This window comes from Haplochromis burtoni, unplaced genomic scaffold, assembly GCF_018398535.1.
Source record: "Haplochromis burtoni strain Fernald_Lab_line unplaced genomic scaffold, NCSU_Asbu1 Contig_13, whole genome shotgun sequence".
NCBI lineage: Eukaryota > Metazoa > Chordata > Actinopteri > Cichliformes > Cichlidae > Haplochromis > Haplochromis burtoni.
The window spans coordinates 725,071-744,941 of NW_024582374.1; the positions used below are offsets into that span (position 1 = coordinate 725,071).

The window sequence follows — 19,871 nt, forward strand, 5'->3', positions numbered from 1 at the left end:
CAAGCCTATACAGCCTATACAGTTACAGTCTTTATGTTTCATATGGGACTGAAGGGTCCTTTTGAGATATTAAAGTTACGCACTCTCACATTCGGACTTAGATATGTGCGATCACTTAAGGACCTTGTGATCCTCCTGCAGGAGCTCCTGAGCAGACCGTGCACCCTGCTTTGGGAAGCTCTGCCGCAGCAGCTCAGCCTCCTCCCTCCAGGCCCCGCCCCCAGATGAAGCCCTCAGTAAAAAGGCAGACAGATAGTAGTAAACTGATAGAAACTTTGAGCGAGTGCGGTTGTTTGAACACAAACTGATAAAATATCCCGTCGACATTGTTCTCTGTGATTTTTTTTATCTACTACATCAAAAATAACTGCGTGAATGTGCAGCCGAAATAACGACTTTGATATCCGCATCCAGCGCTGCGACCTCAACTTCAACCAAGTTTACTTGGGTATTTTCTGAAGACTGCATGGTATGTCCGCTTGTTTTCAAGACCTAATTCTTTGACCAGATAACGCTTAGCTTTTGTCCAGAAGATAAGGTTTATGTAAAGAATGTCAGGCAGCACTGTGGGTGCGAATCCCTTGAAAATGCTGTTTACAGTTACAGTGTACTTAGCCGCTCAAAACTCCAGCAGAACATCTGTCATGATTCCGCTGACATGCTCTCCTGCTTTCTCCCGCTGTTGTTGATTGTTAGCTACGGGCTAACAGCACAGAGCTCTTGCTTAAATTCTCTTTGTTGCTGGTTTGGTTGTGTTTCATAAGAAAGCTGCTTTAAAGAAAAGCACAGGTAAACATTGAGTGAAGTATTCCCTTCAGAGTGACAACAGCACGATACTGTGTGCGCGCGCGCACGGGTGTGCTTTCTCTTCTCACCCGCGCGCTTCTGTGGGCACAAACGTGACTGACAGTGCAAGAAGTTTAGAGAAAAACTTAAGAGTGTCAACTCGTGTCTTTACACTGGATTAAAATGGACAGGACTACTGTGGCAGTCACGGTGTACTTGTATGTTATGGTTACTCATGCTTAGGAGATTTTCTCTATTCTTTTAGCTTGCTTTAGCTTCACACATCCAGATGGTGAGTTCAGGGATATTACTGCAACCATATATATATATATATATATATAAATTTTTTTTTATTATAGATGAATTTGTTAAAACTCCAAAATCATGAGGTATTTTATTTGCATTTTACCTGGACAGCACAGTGGTGAAGCGGTTAGCCTCACACAAAGAGGGTTTCTGGTTCGAACCCTCTGGCTAGCTGGGGCCTGTCTGCAAGGAGTTTGCATGTTCTCCTGTTTGCATGGGTTCTCTCTGGCCTCTCCGACTCCTTCTCACAGTTCACAGACATGCCTTTTATTTTAGGCTGATGATTCTAAATTGTCCATAAGTGTGATTGTTTGTTTATCTTTCTCTGTGCTTGTTTATCACCCTGTGATGGACTGGCAATCCCTCCCTCTCAGTGTCGGCTGCCATAGACTCCAGCCCCCTTCTGTGCTACATTGGATAAGGATTAATGAAAATAAAATGGAAAAATGGATGGATGTTTACATAAATAGATGGAACATTTTGTAAGCCATCTTTTAAGTTTTACGACCAGTCTGGAGACAAGATCGCCAGTGCTGTCATAAAAATATGTTTTTAAAATGTTTTGTTGATAGAATATTCAAGTCTGTTAAAGTTTTTGTTAACCAAGTGGCTGAAAATTCATTAATTATAGTAAAACAGAGTTATTGCTTTTACTCTGTGCCAACCGATTGTGTTTACATGCCACCCACCAAAGGCCCATTTCAATGCAGGATAAACCCTGATACTGTCTAAGGGGAAAATTAGACATTGTGACATTTTTATCTGTAACATTAATACATTAACAGGGGAACACAGTCTCAGATCAAAACTGAGAAAAGTCTGCCAGCTGCTATGCAGAAGCAGTTGTGGCTTACTTTACCAGCTCTATTTGATTAGCAACAAAAATATAGCTTGATGTCACTAAAAACACAGTACAAACTATCGCAGACAGTTTTGCACAACCTTAAGACAATCTTTAATTTTTGAGGGGTATCGGTATCAACTTTGAAATTGCAGTCTCGTGACAGTCCATAGACACTGAAAGTGCAGAAGAGCTCACTATAGTTCTTTCAGAAGCTCATATGACCACATGATTTTCAAAATGACTTATGAGTATTAATCCTGAGTATCTTACTCATACACCACAAGATGCACTATATAACACAGACCTCAGCCTTTGTGTTATTGCTCTCTTCGCGCATGGCTTTGCGATTACAAGAACCCTGTAAATGCCCTTGGGTCTTGACATCGCTTAACTGCAGCGTATGCATACGTGATGACACAGATATAAGCCAGGCCTTTAACACTTAACTGACCACAAGTATTCAGCTTGGTTTCACTGATGTTCAGTACGTTCAGTCTGGGGTCTGCATGCTATAATGTACTTTCCAGATTCTCTTTGAGGGAAATACTTTGCTCGGCTTAGACAGTCAGGGTTGAGAAGAAGTCACATGAGGTGATTTGAGTTGTTGCTGCAACAAAACCATCACCATAGCATAGAGTTAAAACCTTCTCCAACCCAAAACAGCTTTAAAAGGCTATGACTAAATCTTTTACACATAGGTTTTTAGAAGCTGTTTTACCACCAGCTTTCTTAGTATTGTAACCCAGTGCAAATGTGATTCCAACCATAGATACATCAAAAGAGCTACACACTGTTTTACGTAAAGAAAGTCTCCTTTGATTTGGTCTTTGCTTCCCAAAAGGTATTGCAACACAGTTTAGCTTTGTTTAGTCAGTGAAGAGATGAAGGTCAAGGAGCGGCATAAATCAAACAGAGCGCTCTGGTTCTCACTGACAAGCTGAAAGTGTAATATTTGTCATGATGTTCCAAAATGACTTCCCAGCCCTTGCAGCTGCCACACAGTGAAAGGCCCTTTTGTCCTGTGCAAGCTGCTTGCACTGCAGAGTGATGCACCTCAGTACTTTGTGCATCACTTCCTATATACACTGTATAGCTCACCACAGGTTATATAGATGCACATGTGTTTCTTCCACACAGCTCTATACTAGTTAGAGAAAGTGCCTTTAAAGTGTGAGCACCTGCAGTTCTTGTTACAAGACTTCTAACATGACAACAGTTTCACTTTTCTTGCCACAAAGAGTCAGACATCAATCAGAGAAGAAATTTGCACAACTTTTTCTGCGGACCATATCTTTCTAGAGACATGTTTTGATTGCATCTACAGAACATACCCACATAATAACTGAGAATTAGAAAGAGCTAAAAGGATTCTTCGGAACATGGTAAATCTTTCAGAAGTCCACGTTTTAATCTTGATTTAGCCTTTGAAAAACAACGAGCTGGATTATTGGAAATGGAAAAGCTTGCTTTCATTTGGATATATTAGGTTCCAGTGTACTGTTTTTATTAATACTTGTCAGAATGTAAGAACAGCATGGCCATGTGTTCCTTATCTGCTTTGCTGCTCTGAAGTTGTTCTGTGCTTCTCTGGTCTGACTCTTATAATGCACTGTTTTGAAGGCATCTTTCTGCTGCTGATACTGGAATTTATAACCTTGATAAAAATGCATTAAAATATACTTGTAATAGCCGTGTCTGCGGCTGCAGATATCACACAGTTGTTTTTGCAAGATGGACTTCATGGTCAAAAGCACCTGCTCGTCTAAGCCTAACTCCTGACTCAATCATTCCTGCCTCATTCATTTTTTCTGTAAAAAGAAAAAGGACCAAGTATAATTACAATTATACTGCTAAATCAAAGATTTTATCAAAATCAATAAAAAATGAAAATTAATTCTTAATTATTGCAAAAGAATTTACAAAATATAATGATTCTACATTTCATGATGTGTTTAAATATATTTGTCAAAAAGCATCTAAGCTGCAAGCGTCTTATAACGGGTTTTTCCCAAAGGTAGTAGCTGACATCTGTGGGGTGGTTTTGCCAGCAGTCACACTGACATTGCACGCTACTTAGTCCTTTTTGACAGCCTTATATGGCCAGTGGATGTTACTTTTACCCTTTTCTTTCATAAGCTTATCTATCCACTTGCATGTTAACCATCTGTAGCTTTGCAACACTCAACACTTGGGAAATGCATTTGCGTTGTTCGGTTTGTTTAAACTGAAAAGTGAAACCTAGACAGGTGACCTTTTTGATTGATTCAGACTAGAAATCAGTTTTGGTTTCTTGTTTTTTCCGCCACTCTTGAGTCATTGGCACTGCTTACATACCCCACCACCTTTGCCACGGAAGGAAGGGGAATGTGGTTATAGTGGCAGAATATTTTTTCCAGTTTTATCAACTAGAATAAAACAATTAAATTTTTCACTGTACAAAAATCACTTTCATAATTAAATTTTACACCCTTTTCCTTTCTATGCAAGACGATTAGGATTTTTCCTTCTGCCACTTTCTGAGAGAAACTCTGTAAAATTCTGGATATTCTTTGTTTATAAATGTACATGAATTTCATTTTCCCCCTTGTCATAGCCGTCACTCTTTACACTTAGATTAAGTTAAAGCTTCAGTCAGGGTCATGGTAATTAGTGCGGTGGTACTAAGCTGCTTACTCAAGACCCCACTAGAGTTTCCTGAGTCTTTAAATTAAAGTGTGTTAATAACCTGTGGCATGTTCTGGACTGTTAACACCCAGCAAGTCAGTCATCCATCCCAAACTACTTGCACACTCTAACAGGCTTGGAAGGTGTGTGCAGCCTGGTCCTTTGAAGCATGCATAACCTCCAATTAACCCTCCCAGATTAATCCCCTGGTCTCCTAAGTGCCTCTCTTCTTGTCTCATCTCATCACTCCCACGCTGTATATTAAGCAGAGCCCAGTTCCCTGCTGTTTGTAAATGCTTTAATTGAACCTGCTTCTTCTGGTTGACATCTTTTATTTTTGTTCACTTGCAGCTGGAGCCTGAACGTGGCTTTCTGCAGACCCATTCTCAAGAAGGGAAACCTTTGTGAGACGCTGAAGAACGGCCAGTTCATCCACTTTTATCATACTGGAATCTGCAGAATAATAAAATGGCTACAAGGTCCCATATTCCCTTGATGCTTCTTGCAATATGTTGCCTGGCATCTGCAGGTATGTTTATTTCATTTCAAGCCACTTCCTATGCTTTTCGTGTGAGACTAGGTGTTATCAGATATATGTGTGTTTGTTTGTTTGAAGAGCAAAAACATCTCCTGAACCGAAGTTTGCTTCATACTTCAGTTTGTGAACCATGATTTTAGTTTATAGCGTTAGAGGAGATGAATAATCAAAAATAAACCCTGATAATTTACTTGTTACTTGAAAGTGCATAATTTAGCTCGGCGTTAACAACTCCAGTATGGTTTTGGAAGATGGAACTTATTAATTATTCTGGATGTTTGGCTCTGCTTCAGAATTGTTGTAATCATACAAACTTTGCAAAATTTCCTTATGGTGTTATGGTGTTGAAACATTGTGGTGTCAAAATGTTGCCTATGCTATGGGATTTTCCACCCTTCTCCCAGCATGCCTTTCTAGACAGTGCTTGTCAGAGTCATGAGTAAGGGGGATTTATACTAAAGAAAGTGCTGACAAGTTCGATCTGAGAATACAAAACACTCAGCAGGCCTACGTGTATCTGTCAGATTGGGTGGAATGAGACTCAGATTCTGCCAAGTACTCCGTAATTCACAGCAGTGATGCAGACAAACCAAAGAGAGAGAAAATAGATAAGTAAACTGCTACACAGGTGGTTGTATGTGCTACAGGTTGACAGTTTTTGAAAACTCGAGAGGTTGTCGAAAAACTTCGCAAAAAACACTCGACGAAGTCTTGGCTTCTCATTTTAACTTCTTCTCCACCTATATCAGCCCTTATGTTGTGATATTATCTGAGTGGTGACACCTATTGTTCGGAGAATACTGCAGCAGCTTCCTGTGCCGTAACCATGGGTATAAATACAAGTTTCTCTGAAACGTGGGTATACTGCGGCCTTTAGACTTCCTAAGACAGTTCTGCCACACAGAGAGTCAAGTCTCTGCAGTCATATCAGTTCTTTGAGACTTTGCTTTGGTACACTTGAGCAGTACAAAGGGAAAAAAAAGGCATTATCATGCTAACATGCGCACAATGACAATTATAATAGTCTGATATTAAAAGGTTACATTTATCTTCTTCTCTTAGCATTTTTGCTGCTTTTTAAAAAACAAACAAACAAACAAACTACATTCTGCATGTTGTTTAAAGACAGAGCAAAGTCTCATATGAATATTGATGGATGAATACTCAAGGAGGATCAGCAAAATATATAGAGTACATCATGAGGGGGCAAGAATGCCTGTGATGATTTTATTCTCACCTAAAAAAGCATCTGCTGGTGGTGATGTCTCCTGGACAATTCCTAGATGTGGTGTTCTGATCATGGCCAACTGGGAGGAGTCCCAGGGAAGAGCAAGGGCATGCTGGAGAGATTAAATCTCTGTAGAGATGTTATCTCTTGGTAATGACTCAGTGTTTCTCCAGAAGAGCTGGAGAGTGGTGTAGGAATCTCTTTTTAGACTGCTGTCTGGACCAGACCTGGATGGCAAAGGATGGATGCATGGATCTATGGAGACATCAGAATAAATCCCCTTGGAAGCATAAAAACTTGTCAGTTTCACAGGTGTGGAGAAATTGGAATGAATGAAATTTAGCAACTGGTAGCCAGTAACTTTTTAAAGCATCACACTGAAAACCAAAATATTTTAAAGATTTTATAGACCAAATTTAAAAAAAAAAAAATCTAATCCAGCATGGATCTTCCTCTGGGGAGCATGAATGTCTTCAGCAGATTTTGTGCCAATTAGTTTGTAAAATGTAGAGAAATACTAGAATGAGTTTCTTGGAATTTCGCTAAAACCCTAACAATGTCAACCTATTTCCAGACCCAGATCCATCACGATTTATCTTTATTAATGAAGATAAAGTGCCATGAATATTTGCACCACTTTTTTCCCTCAATATCCAAATAGGATACAAGAAAACTGCATATGCGTAGAAATTCAAGGGAATAAAATAATCCTAATAGCGTTAAACTAAAAACCTCTGGTCCAGTATTATCTGTACCAAATTTCATGCCAGTCCCTTGAAAGTTGTTGGGAAAATTGTTGATGTTCTGTTTCGGGTGAGTAGTCGGCGATTGTGGCCACATCTGTGTTGACTAGAAGTGGGTGGAGTTTCAAGTAGTTGTGGAGTTGGCCATGAGAGGTAATTAGAGGAACTTTCGTTGCTTTTACATCTACACTGGCTGCAAAGTTCAACTGTGGGTTTCTTTGTTTGGTAAATTGAACAAATCCCATAGTGTACTGACCCCATCCTGACACTTAGCCCTACAGTTTGAGGACAAACCTGTCACACTGACTTGAAAGGAGCACAAACCATATTCAGATTCAAGTGTTCATTCTGTTTGGTCTCTTTTTTAGAATGTAAGATGTCCTGTTTACAGAAAGCAGTTTCACAATGTACGGCTCTCGACTTGAACTCACTCCAGATTTAGACTGCAGTATCCCGTTTTGTTTTTCTGTGGCAGCACAGGAATAATGTGTGGTTCGCATTTTTCATAGTTTCAGTCTGATTGCCGCCATAGGTAATTATTGTAAAAGTTCTTCTCTTATTCTCTGGGGGCTTGAACCGCACTCCAGAGAGCTGACTCTTACTCAGACAATAGCAAGTTAGTGAATATGTGTTGTGGGCAGAGCAAACATAATTTCTGCCACAATGCCAGGATCTCCAACACAATGAAGTCCCATACGAAGTTTTCCTCTAAATTCTTCCTCACACGGCAAGACGCATTGTTATACTAAGTCACAAGGGACAGATATTTACAGTTTGACAACCAAATGCCCTTTCCTCCAAAGAGTATTGGCAATGACTGTATTCACTGATTTACTGGCAAATGATTTGTTTTTTGGGGGGGTTGTTTTCTATCATTTAAGGGAAAATGTATGCCAAATAGCACATTCAGAACATTATCCTTTTTGCTTTCTGCCAAATATTTTTAAAAACTGCCACTGAGAAGCTTATCAGTTTTTCTTTACTCCAAACCACATCACGGACACTCCACACCACATCAGCCTCTTTCTTTCACCTCTCTCTCTTTTACTGTCTATTCCTACTATCGCACAGCATCTGTGTAAACAGTCACATCTGCCCTTAAACTTGTCAGGAGTGCTCTTACGTAATGTTTAGATTAGTCTGCAATGAGTCTTCTTTCAGCGTAATGCAATCCAGGTTCTGAGCCTCCCATAACTCTTAAAAGTCAGACTGAGAGCACCTTGATGTCCATATTTCAATTCTGTGCTCTGCTGCTTCACTCTGCTGTTTATAAGTTGTTGTTTTTTTTTCTCCCTCAATATGATCGCTGCCATTTTGCGGTTGCGTCTCCTAAGCATGCCATAATGGTAACTTTGTGAAGGATATATTAGGGACATTGGGGCTGACTGTGGATTTTACAGTGAAATAAAGTCTTTCAGGAGCCACGCCAGATATTAATTTGAGACAGTTGCCAAAAACAGCTCCGGCAGGATGCTGGTTACATTGGAGGCACAAGGCCGGGGTGTTGGCTAACTGAAAAACACACCAGCGTTATTGAGTGCAAAAGCATTTTCTCTCTTATTGTCTATCCTGATTTTACTTATGAGGTGGCTTGATGGATGACCAAGCTACTAGTGCAAATTTGTCTCCAGCGATTCATTGTAGACTGTTAAACAAAACGAGAGAGAATTTGGAGCCGTGCTCATATTCAGAGTGCATATGTTCGCTTTCAGCTTTACATTCGAGTAAACAACTTCTCTCAGTCTGCATTTTTCTATACTGCTGGCAGACGCGAGTCACTGCGGTGCCAAAAGTGGTTGTAACTTTTCTTTCTCTCCACAGTTGAGCAAAAGGTTTGTCTGTGTATCCACGGTGCTTTCTTAGGGCCAGCAAGAGTCAGGACTGCCAGAGAGCATTGTGCAACCGCTGTAATCTGAGAGGTGGGGTAGCCAGGGGGAGGAGAGAAGTAAGCGCAGCCGTGGGTCGTCTGGTCCAAATCGACACACTCCACACACGCACGGCGTGCCAAACCGACAAAGTCCCTTCCAGCATGCTAAACCAGATGTGGCCCAGTGATTCATGCGAGGAGCCGGAGCAGCGCAGCGCAGAGGCAGTGTGCTGCTACGCTGAGTGGTTGGGATGTTTACATAGCAACGGGTGTCCTGAGTCTGTCTAATTACAGATCTGCTCTCCCCCATGGTGAAGCCTTTATCTTAACAGTGCTGTCAAGTAGGAGGCAGTCATTGCGGCCCTGTGTGTTTATAGCTTTTACTTATGAATGAAGGGAACCGCAGTATTACCCAGTTTAATTAACAGTGTAAAGTGTGTAAAGTGATTGGTGGAGTATTTAGTTTGATTTACTAACTCATATACTAGCTTTTTTGAAAGCAGACTCTCACCAACACATGGAAGAGTGCCTAAGTGAAGTGCAGCAGACAAGTTTCTACAGACACAAGATCTTCTATGTCTGTCATTTCTTATCAGCATCCTGTTAAGAGGATGCTTACGTAAATCTGAAGGAGTCGACCAAATCCCGCCCCCAACCCTCTCTCTTCCCCTCTCTTGCTCTCACTCGCTCCATAGTTCCAGTAAGCAGGCGTGTAAATAATTTTGGTCAGAGCCAGTAATGGGAGACAGCTGGGGTGATCGTGCGCTTTCCATTGTGTTTAACAGCCCCGTGGAAAAAAAAAAAAAAAAGAAAAAAAATCTGGAGAGTAAGAGTAAGAAAGTTATGTGGAGTGTGACTTCATTGAAGAATGAGAGCGTAATAGTAAAAAATTGGACTCCCTCTGTTCTGATAACCTACGGAAGCAGCAAGAAAAAATATTTTGGGCTATCACATTATATTGCTTGAGGTGTCTTTTTTTTATTAAGTGCAGTTTCATCACTTTGCAAAGATGCCAAATTTGGGCGTATGACTCAAAAAATCCTGATATGGGATGCAAGGTGAAGGCCTCCAGGTTGTGTCTTTCAACAGACTCACCCCTCCTGGGGCCTCACCTTCCCCACTCCTTTTCCACCAGATGAGTCCTGATGAAAGACCATGTCGCAGTTTTGGAATAATCCCTTGGAAAACAGGGGTGACTTCCAAAAAATGACAGTAAGACCTTCAGAGCTTGATCCGTGCTATAGATCAAAAACACATGCTTTCCACTTGATTTTCAGAATTTGACAGAGAAAGTAGTTCTGAAGTAGCTTGTAGTGAGCTGTTATACACTTAAAAAGCACTGTAATAGTGCATCTGCAAAACAGAAAACAAGAAAAAAAATCCTAAGATTTCTTCTGCTTATCCAATTCAAGATCACAGGGAGGCTGGAGCTCATTTCAGCTGCATGATTATTGATTTATTTGTTGAAAATCTTCTTTGCTTATTCATTGTCTGTGGTCTTCTCTAACTGGCCAATTATTCATCACACTTTCTGTTTTTTAACTGTCCAGTTAAGAGGCCCTCCCAAGCCTCCTTTGTGCATGTTAATACATGAGACAACATGGCACTTGACAAGTCATTTTTCTTCTTTGCCCTCCCCTTTGTAAAGTTGAAGAAGCCCAGTGGAATGTAGTCTCTTCCAGTGTGTGTGAAAATGCCGTCTGACTTGCCCTTTCCACCTCTTTGGCTCTCTTGCACTGGACTTACTTACTGGCACAAAGGACCAGCATTGTTTCAGCCTTTGCCTTCTGTTGATGGCAGCCTGCTGCTTCTCAAAAGCCCCTGTTATCACATATGAGTGATGATAGTTCTATAAAATATCACAAGAACAAAGACATTTTTGGGCTGCTATATGATTGATTAAACAAGTTCCTTGTTATTAATTGCTTTGGCAAATTCCCCTCCAAATATGCCTAACTAGGCAAGACTTATGATTTTAACGGGTAAGTAAGGGTGTGTGCCTATGTAAATTCAGATGTCAGATTGAGGAGGCTAAGGATGGCTCATCTTGATACCTAGAAACACTTTCCTTGTGATCCTGATCAGCATGCCGGCTCCCAGTTTTTCCTTTTTTGTCTATAGTCTATTTAACACACTCTTTCAAATTTTGATTTTTATATCAAAATTATTTTTAGAATGTTGTCTCTTTGTATAACGGGGACATTGCGGTTATTAAACTAAAACACTGCACTTTAACTTAAACATTTCATCTCCACTTGATCCCCAGTCAATCTGCCAGATTTATTTTTTTTTATTAAATCTGTTGGGTGGATTGTATTAAATACTTTACATTGAGAGTTCTGGCAAAGCAGATGATCCAGCACAAATGAAACGAGTCTGATATCTAGTGGGACAAGAAGAAAGACCCCAGGGCACACCTCTCTGCTTCCACAACTACGTCTAAATCTTTGTGAATGCAGACGATGTGGCTGCTCCCAAACCCCCGCCGAGCTGTTGTCAAAAACTCGGCTTTTGAAGGCATCTATGATTGATGAGAAAGCTGCCCTTGGAGCTGCAAGACAGACATTTCTCTCCATTGCATGGTAACTGCTGTACTGCTTGGTTAGTTTCAGTACTGCTGAGAACTGATTTGTGCTGGGTTGGCTGATGGCTGTTGCACGCCACTTATGGTATTTCAGTGTAACAGACTGTAGCAGTGCTTGTGTTGCTGTTGTTATAGCATTATAGGACCCTTCCTTCTTGCATTTTTGTTCTTTACTGTTACTGTATTATTTTGTGTATAATTCTCAGCTGATGTTATCTATTAAAGATACGGTAAGCTAGCCTACATTAGTCCCAGAGTTGGAAAATTCACAACTTCTTTAAATATATATGAAAAGCCACTTCTTGTTTCTTGATTGAGTTGACAACTTATTTGCTTTGATGTTATAGGTCCAGACAGCACATGTCAGCACCCATCAGTAAAGACATACAGTGGTAGCACAGCCAGTCTTTAGTCATATGCTCGGTCTCTCCCAGCTGTCTCACTTTACACAGTGGCTCCTGTGTTCCTCTGGGAATTAGCCTTGTCTTCCATCTCTTCAAAGACCTCTGATTTATGCCTGCATGGAGAGGTAGGCAGAAATGTACCCGCTTCCATCTTGCCTGCTTGCCTGTGACTTCATATGCTGCTTGTAAGTGGTCATGTTTTTTTGGTTTTTTTTGATCACTTACCAACATGAGCCTCCTACATCTGTCAGGGCTGATGAATAATGACCAGTCTCACTATCAGTACCTAGTATGTTATATACTACATAAATCATAGCTACACTAAGCTGTTAAGTATCTTTTCAGATCTGCATTTACAAAGAAAAACCTTCTAACTTAAACATGACCAAACTTTGCAACATCAACACCCATAACATTATTAAAGAGTGTTTCTCTCATCTCTTCTTTACTTTTTACATCTATTGGTCATTAGAAATGATGATTCTGATATATCAGAAAATAGCTAAGAGAAATCCTTCTATTCATAATTTAAAGAATCCTGAATAAAACAATCCTGCCCCCAAAAAGCTAATCAGCAACCCAACTGTGAAAAATGTTATCCATTTATGTTGCTGTGCTGATGCATAGTGCAGTAGAGGTTTCAGGTTTCAACAGGTTCAGCTGTGTGGTGACAGACTTACGGTATCTATAATGTGAATTAGAATATTTTGTTAAGAATTCTGGTGGGATTATCCAAATATGCTCATGATGCTGGCAGTCTGGTTCGAGCTGCTTATAAACCTCTAATGCCGTCTATGTTTGTATGTTTGTAGATATGTTATATGTAGAAGTATAACCTGCAGTGGGAAAACATTGTAAATCTTATTTTTGGGCATACTCACCAAACTTTTGGAGAAGTTTGCATCAGGTCTAAACTGTTTTTATATGCCAATCACTACTGAAATTCAAGTTTAGGCTCCCTCCTCATTAATTAGATACATGGTTGTATTAACTGTTAAAGCGGTGGCCAAGTGGCAAAACTTGTTTCTAGAAGGACCAGTCAAATCAGTCACTTACCTGAACCCATTTCTTTCTCTGTAATTATTTGGTAGATTGACGTCTTATATTATGCTGTTTAGATCGTTATGCAACGTACAGATGCCTTCGGGGAGTCATCTGATTAAGTCTGCATTCATTCCACCACAAGACACTTGTCTTAAAAATACAGCAACACTAAAAAAGAACCGTCTTGAGTGACAAAAACAAAGAAGTCCTTCACCATGTTGGGTCTTGATATAAACTGCTTTGAGTCAGTTTGGGGTCATTTGAAGAGACAGAAGTGATTACGGCATATGAACACTGGTTACTGCCTGACGCATGTTAGCAGCCCCAAAGAGTCGTTTGGCCATTAAAGGTGTTCTTTGCAGTTCAGGCCCGACGACTGTGGAATTCTCTGCCTGAAGATCGCAGGCAGTTGAACTCGACATCTCTTTGCAAAAACTATTTTTTACTGCAACCTATTTTTAATATGCAGTATTTGTTTTTTCCTGTTTATATTAAAATAATTTTTACTCTATGAAATTCATTTTTCACTTATTGAAGTTTCTTATTGTTTAGCCCTTTGTAACATTATTTAAGTACACTTTAACTTAAGTGTACTTAAGTTAAAAATGGCGCTAGCAGTAAGTATTGATCTGGTTTAAAGTAAGTTTGCCTTTATTTGGCCACTCTTGAACATACACCTTCAAAATGATAGGACCATACTTGCCTTTCAGCGTCGAAGTTTACATCCAAAGGAAGTTAATTTATTATCTCAACACCTGTTAACATACTTAGGAACTAAAAGAAGCTTGCATATCCTTACTCCCTTCAAACAGTAGATAAAATATAATCCAGTGAAATGAGTGTCTGATTTAGCTGTGTTTTCTACTGTATGCCAGCTGCAGAGATGAATCTACCAATAAAGACTGTTTGGGTGATATTGAGTTACAGACAGATTTGTGGGATATCTAACTTCAGACTTCACACTTTGATGGCGAAGTTTATGACTTCCCTAATGGCGTTCAGGCTCACCCCTGCCCCTCCTCTCTTCATCCCATTCCAGCTTCCTCCTCTCATGCCTCCAAGTTTTACAGTCCAGAGATAAATCCTTTTCATAGGACTGCCGGTGAAGTGAACTTACACTACCCTTATGAAAGGCTTTACTCACTTCCTGTAGTAGTGGCTCAAGGTTCAGGGGTGAGTGGGCTGTGCTTATGTCAACACTACAGAGCTAGTGATTCTTTAATCCAAACCCCCTTAGGAAAACAAAAGCGGGTAGAATATTATGTTCTCTAAACTGGTTTTTAAGGTTCATGGTCCATGGGAATTATGCCCTGCAGTAAGAAGGAAAGATATAACAATTCATTTAATCCCATTCCCAGGGGAACTGGCATATCTCAAAGATACACCTCTATGCTTCTTCATACATTTTAATTAACTTGGCTTTTTCTTAACATTATTCCACGGCTCTTTTGTCTATCTGTGTAGTGAATGTGTGTGTTGCAGTGCTGCTGCCTTACTTTTGCATTTGAAGAAACACAGTCAGAATTGTTGAAGAAATACTGGGAACTGAATGAGGATGTGTACACACACAGGGGAACGGTTCTGTATGTTTATCTTTGGAAATGGCTTTGTGGGAATATCAGATTTGTCCCTAACTGGCACACAGACTGACATCACTTCCTGTACCCAAGTGGTTGGCTCAGTGCCATGCTGTGGAAAGCAACAAAGTGCATTCTGTGGAAACGGGGGCGTATATTTCTTTGTATGGTAGAAGAGGGCTGTGACGTCAGATGCACCACTCACAGGGGGTAGTTTTCTAATTGTAAAAATTCATATACATGTTTCACAATCTTGACCGTGTCTGGGCTGACTGAACGGACTCAAGTGCAGACGGAAAGATTGAAATGAACAGTCTTTTATTTACAAACACCAAGTAAACTATATACAAAGTGTGGGGAAAGATCAGTGGCCCGGGGATCCAAGGGAAGGGTCTCTTCACTCGCTCGGTGCTCCACGCTCCACACACGCACACTCGTTCCGCTCTCGTACTCCAACACGCTCCACGCAAAAACTCGCCACACTGCTCAGTCAAACACTCACGCTCGGGAATTCAAGAAAGGCTCAAGGGACGGGCCCAGGGAAATCTATTTACAAACAGAAAGTCAAAGCCAGGCTTACACTAACGTGAGTCTGTACAACAGTCCGACGATGAGAAGCTCTGAGCCACCACCTTAAGTAGTGCCCACGAAACTGCTGGATGGTGAGCCTCAGGTGTGTAATTGCCTGCAGGTGTGTGGCCAAATGCAGGAGCTTGTGGTGAGCTCCGCCTAGGCAGGGGAGGAGGCAGGAGAGAGAGCGAGAGCGAAACAAAAACAATAACACATGTAGCCTTAATGAGTCAGCCAGACAGCCACAGGGACTATGACAGAAGAAGTTTGTCTACATGAATAAATTGGTCATTAAAGGAGCAAACATCATTAGCAACCTGCCTTTTTTAGCTTAGGGTTGTTTGGATAAACATTTGAAATCATCATCCTGGACATTAGAATCACCAGACACGCCACGATACGATATTATCACGACATTATACACACAGTCGAAACGATGTTATTTTGATTTTTAGCATTTTCCAATGTGCTGAGTATTGCAATAACATATATTGCGATTTAGCATCTTTTTCATCTGCAAATTATTCTTTAAGAGTTCAGCTCTGTCAGTATCTATTTTACAGAATAAGACCAAGTCTTACTTTAACTGTTTGTTTGCTAAAAAATGAGATTATCAAGCATACTAAAATTGTCTCTAAAGCCTTGCATAAATGCTATCGTACGACAGTCAGGTATCAGTCTGCAATTTGATTGAGGTCATGTTGGCAATTAAATTCAATGTGTTTCCGATAATACAGCAATTAACTGCGATGAATCATCGAACATCACATATCTGTTGATGTCTATGTAGACAAAAATTCAAATTTAACAGTTTGACATTACATTTTTGCTCACCAACTGGCGTGCTTTATAGGACTATGAACTAGCATACAACTAGCTGGCAGCCAGTTGAGTAAAGTGCCCTCAAGTGTGCTCATTAACAAACACTTACTCAGACTGATGGGAACATGTTGGCAATCTGTCTGCATTTATAAATTAGATAGCAATTATTTGCAAACCTTCGAAGATCTCTCTGAAGGTTACTGCAGTCAGTCTAGGTCTACTGTTTGCAGAAAGGTTGTCTCCTATCTGGTGACCTGTGCAATCACCTTGCTATCAAACGTAGTCATGATTTCAACACTGTGACGCTCTGGGTAACTAATTAGTCACTACAAGTTACAATACGTTGCATAATGTGAAAAAATTCAGTACAATGCCCAGACAGCCTCTATGATATACATGTGGCTATACATGTATGTTATCTCAAGATGGCATTGTGAGAAATTAGTTCTCTTGTTCATAGTATACCCAACTGTATATGTTTTATAGATGAAATAAATGTGTTGCAACCAGATTTAGATCTGATAGCGATAACATTATGTGAATTCTGCACTTATATATTTTTTACCCTATGTTTCTATGCATTTTATTACTGGAATAAACAAAGATATGTGTGATACACACATCTACTATATTTGTTTATAGTAAAAAAAAAACAGAAAAATTTAGAGCATTACAACATAATTACAACATTGTTTCTACCTCCAGGCCATCTTATTTTATTATTTCTTCTAAATTCTTGCAATTCCACTCCAATTGCCCTGGTGTTTTTGTAGTTATTTTAAGCATGAGGCTGGTTCTATTAATTGAAAGCAACAGGACAGATTTTCGAACTGCAAAGCAACCAGTACTCTGCACAATGTCAAATTATATAGAGACTGGTTTTCTTTACTTAAAATATTTTTTTGAGGAAGCTTGTAGTCAGGGAATATATAAAAACAAGAGCAGGATTTTTATACGTTATCACATAATAGTCTGGAAAAATAATCTGCTGAATTGGAACAAAATATCTGAAAGAGATATTAGTGTATAACAAATGAGGTCCAAAAGTAGCCTGCCAAGGACTGTGAAAAGTGTCTAGTGACATCACTGCTTGGACCTCACATTGTTTAAATATATCAAAAGTGAGTATTTGCACAGTCTCTCCCTTCTTAATATGGATTTATATGCTCACTTCCTATCTGAGCTCTAATACTATCACAGTGACGCTTAGACAGTGAAGAAAAATAAAAGAATATAATTAATATCTTTTTACAGAAAATAAATTTGTCCTGCACATGGTCTTGTCACGCTATATCCAACGTTTCTGTTAGGCTCAGTGTCTGTATATTTGACACTAATCCTCAAAAAGGCATAACTGAAGAAATAAACATTTAACCAGGGGGTGGTAAGGAGAAAAGGTAGCAGGTTAAAGTGCGTGTCAGTCATTGGTGCTACTCTTTCATGTTCATGTGCTTTTCTCACGTAGAATCAGTCACTCTGCAGGAAGCCCTGGTCGTGAACTCTGCAAATACTGATCGCCATATTGTGCTAATTTTCAGCTCCATGTTTTTAGTCTGGGACTCCAGAGCCTTGCTTTGCATATTTCAGTGTTAAAATTGACTTATTTTGTTATAGTGCAGGCCTCACTGATCACTTAACTTCCATTATAATTCAGATAAACTAATAGATCAGGGCTCTAGACTAACTTTTTGCCACCGGCACAAAAGTTAGGCGCACACAAATTTTATAATAATTTCTATAATATAATGTGTTTTTCTGGATACACTGTGCTTTTTCAGCATTCAAAGATTGATGACACCGTGTCAGAGCACTGGCTATGAATTTCAGAAGGATCAGGCCTTAACTTAACAGAAAAGTTAGCAATAGTTCTTTTCCTATTACAGCTACATCCACTTCTGTCGTGCCTAGGCTGCTCACTAGGGCTGGGTATCATCACTGATTTCTATAATCCATTCGATTCCGGTTTTCAAAGTCCCGATTCGATTCAACTTAGCCTCAGACAGATTTTCCTGGTCTGGCTTTTTATAGCAGATGACCTTAAAAATATTCTACAATGTTCTGCATATAAAGTTAAAATTTCTTCAGTATTGAACAACAGAAAAAATATTCTTTCTTGTCCGAGGTCATTTAAGTGAAGAAAAGAAAAGAAAAAGACAGCAGCCGACAGCGCTGTAAACAACGGTAGACTGGTGGGTAATAAGCGAATGAATAATACAGAAAACAGAGATTGGAGACGGGAAACTGTTCTTGAAGTATGGAGAGAGATAGAGAGAGAGCTAGCTGTGCATGAAGTGTGATTTTAATAGTCGTGGAAGCAAAAAAAGCAAAATTCATGACGACATTGATCAAATGTGAAGCGCAGTTTGCTGCTTCTTTTGCTGCTGGCTCGGTGAATTTTGGTTGGAGAGACAAAACCTGCAGCTCAGAATCAGCGCAAAAAGACGTAAACACAGCACGGACCGGACGCATCAGAATCGCTAAGCTCCGACAGCATGTCCGTCTACGGGCCGTCGGGTGAGAAAGCCGAGAAAGACAAAGTTGATTCTGATGCGTCGGTCCTCTGTGTTTACGTCTTTGTGTGGAATCCGTGTACCTGCTCTCATTTGCTGTTTGGTTGTTGTTGAAATGGTTTTGTGAGCTTTAATCTGAGAATCTGGCGTTTCTGGCAAAACACAGTTATATTTAAAAGTCGATTCAGGATTTAATGAATTGATATCGCTTTATTCAAGCTACTCACCTCCCACTTGCACTTTCAACTGGACCACGGCCAATCAGAGAGGTCCCGCCCCTTACTATCTCTGATTGGTTTAGTCCACGATAGGGGCACAGGGAAGGTTACAGATTTTTTTTTTTTTTTTTTTTTTTTTTTGCTACCCAAACAGTTGGTCGCACAGGTGCAACCAAATTTTTTTTTTTTTTTAGTCGCACCGCTGAAAAATTTGGTCGCACTCTAGAGCCCTGTAGATGAATAAGTACATTTTGAGGTGGCGATGGAGGGGAAACTGAGTAGTTTGCTGCCGAAACATACTTTAAGTCCATCAGCGAACTTACAGGCAAGAGACCTACACAGAAGCTACGGCGTCCCCAAAAGTCTAACTTGGAGAAACCTTTTTCTTGTTCTAAATGTGTTGTTGACTACTCTCTTTCTGCCATCGTGACACGAGATAAACTCTTTAAACAATGTTTCTACTTTAAACACAGAAAAGTTTCTCGACAGTTTCTGCCAGGCTCAGCTTCTTTTTCTGCCATTTATATTTTCCTGTTTTATTCCTGGCCAGAACCAGAACAACAAATTTTGAAAAAGGTACATTTTAGATGCAGTTTGCTCAAATATATGCTACAGTGACATAGTTCAGCATCACATTGCCAGATACTAAATTATCTGTTCACAATCTTTTATAAACGCTGCCTCTGTCGTGGTAAATCGTAGGGGAAGCATCAAGATAGTATTTAACGAAGTATTTCAAACAAATCCACGTCACAACATCTTCCTGTGTGTGCCCACGTAGAGTAAACGGGAACAAACGTAGCGGTGAAAGTTATTTGCCATGTGTCTCTGTCTGTGTAGAACTTCTCACTTTCAGAATGAAACCACAATCTTTTTATACTATTACATGTGGTTTCGACGCTGTGACATTTGCAGTAGTTGCCGGTGCTGATGCATAATACTTTATAATAAGCTTGTAAGCTGCCTGCGAAGAAGTTTCTGATGAATAGTAATCTTTAGTTTAATTGTGGCTCTCCATAGATTTCAGTGTTGATCAGCAGGACTCTGAACAGCAGCCCAAAACATCCATCTGCAGATAAACCCTATTGTCTAAATAAAGTCTGATCTATTCCTGAGCCCTTGTTTTTTTGCTTTAGGTATGCCAGCTGTCAAACCCTCCCCCTGAG

General features: G+C 40.0%; 1 protein-coding gene across 2 annotated transcripts in view; it reads left to right on the forward strand.

Moving 5' to 3' along the window:
• Positions 1-241: 241 nt before the first annotated feature.
• tgfbr3 (transforming growth factor, beta receptor III) overlaps positions 242-19,871 on the forward strand; it is a 68,703-nt gene continuing 49,073 nt past the window's right edge. For both annotated transcript variants that reach the window (XM_005919799.3, XM_005919800.3), the window contains exons 1-2: positions 242-469; positions 4,952-5,129. In XM_005919799.3, coding sequence (XP_005919861.1) covers positions 5,069-5,129 — 61 coding nt within the window. In that variant the 5' untranslated portion in view covers positions 242-469; positions 4,952-5,068. The remainder of the gene's footprint in view (positions 470-4,951; positions 5,130-19,871) is intronic.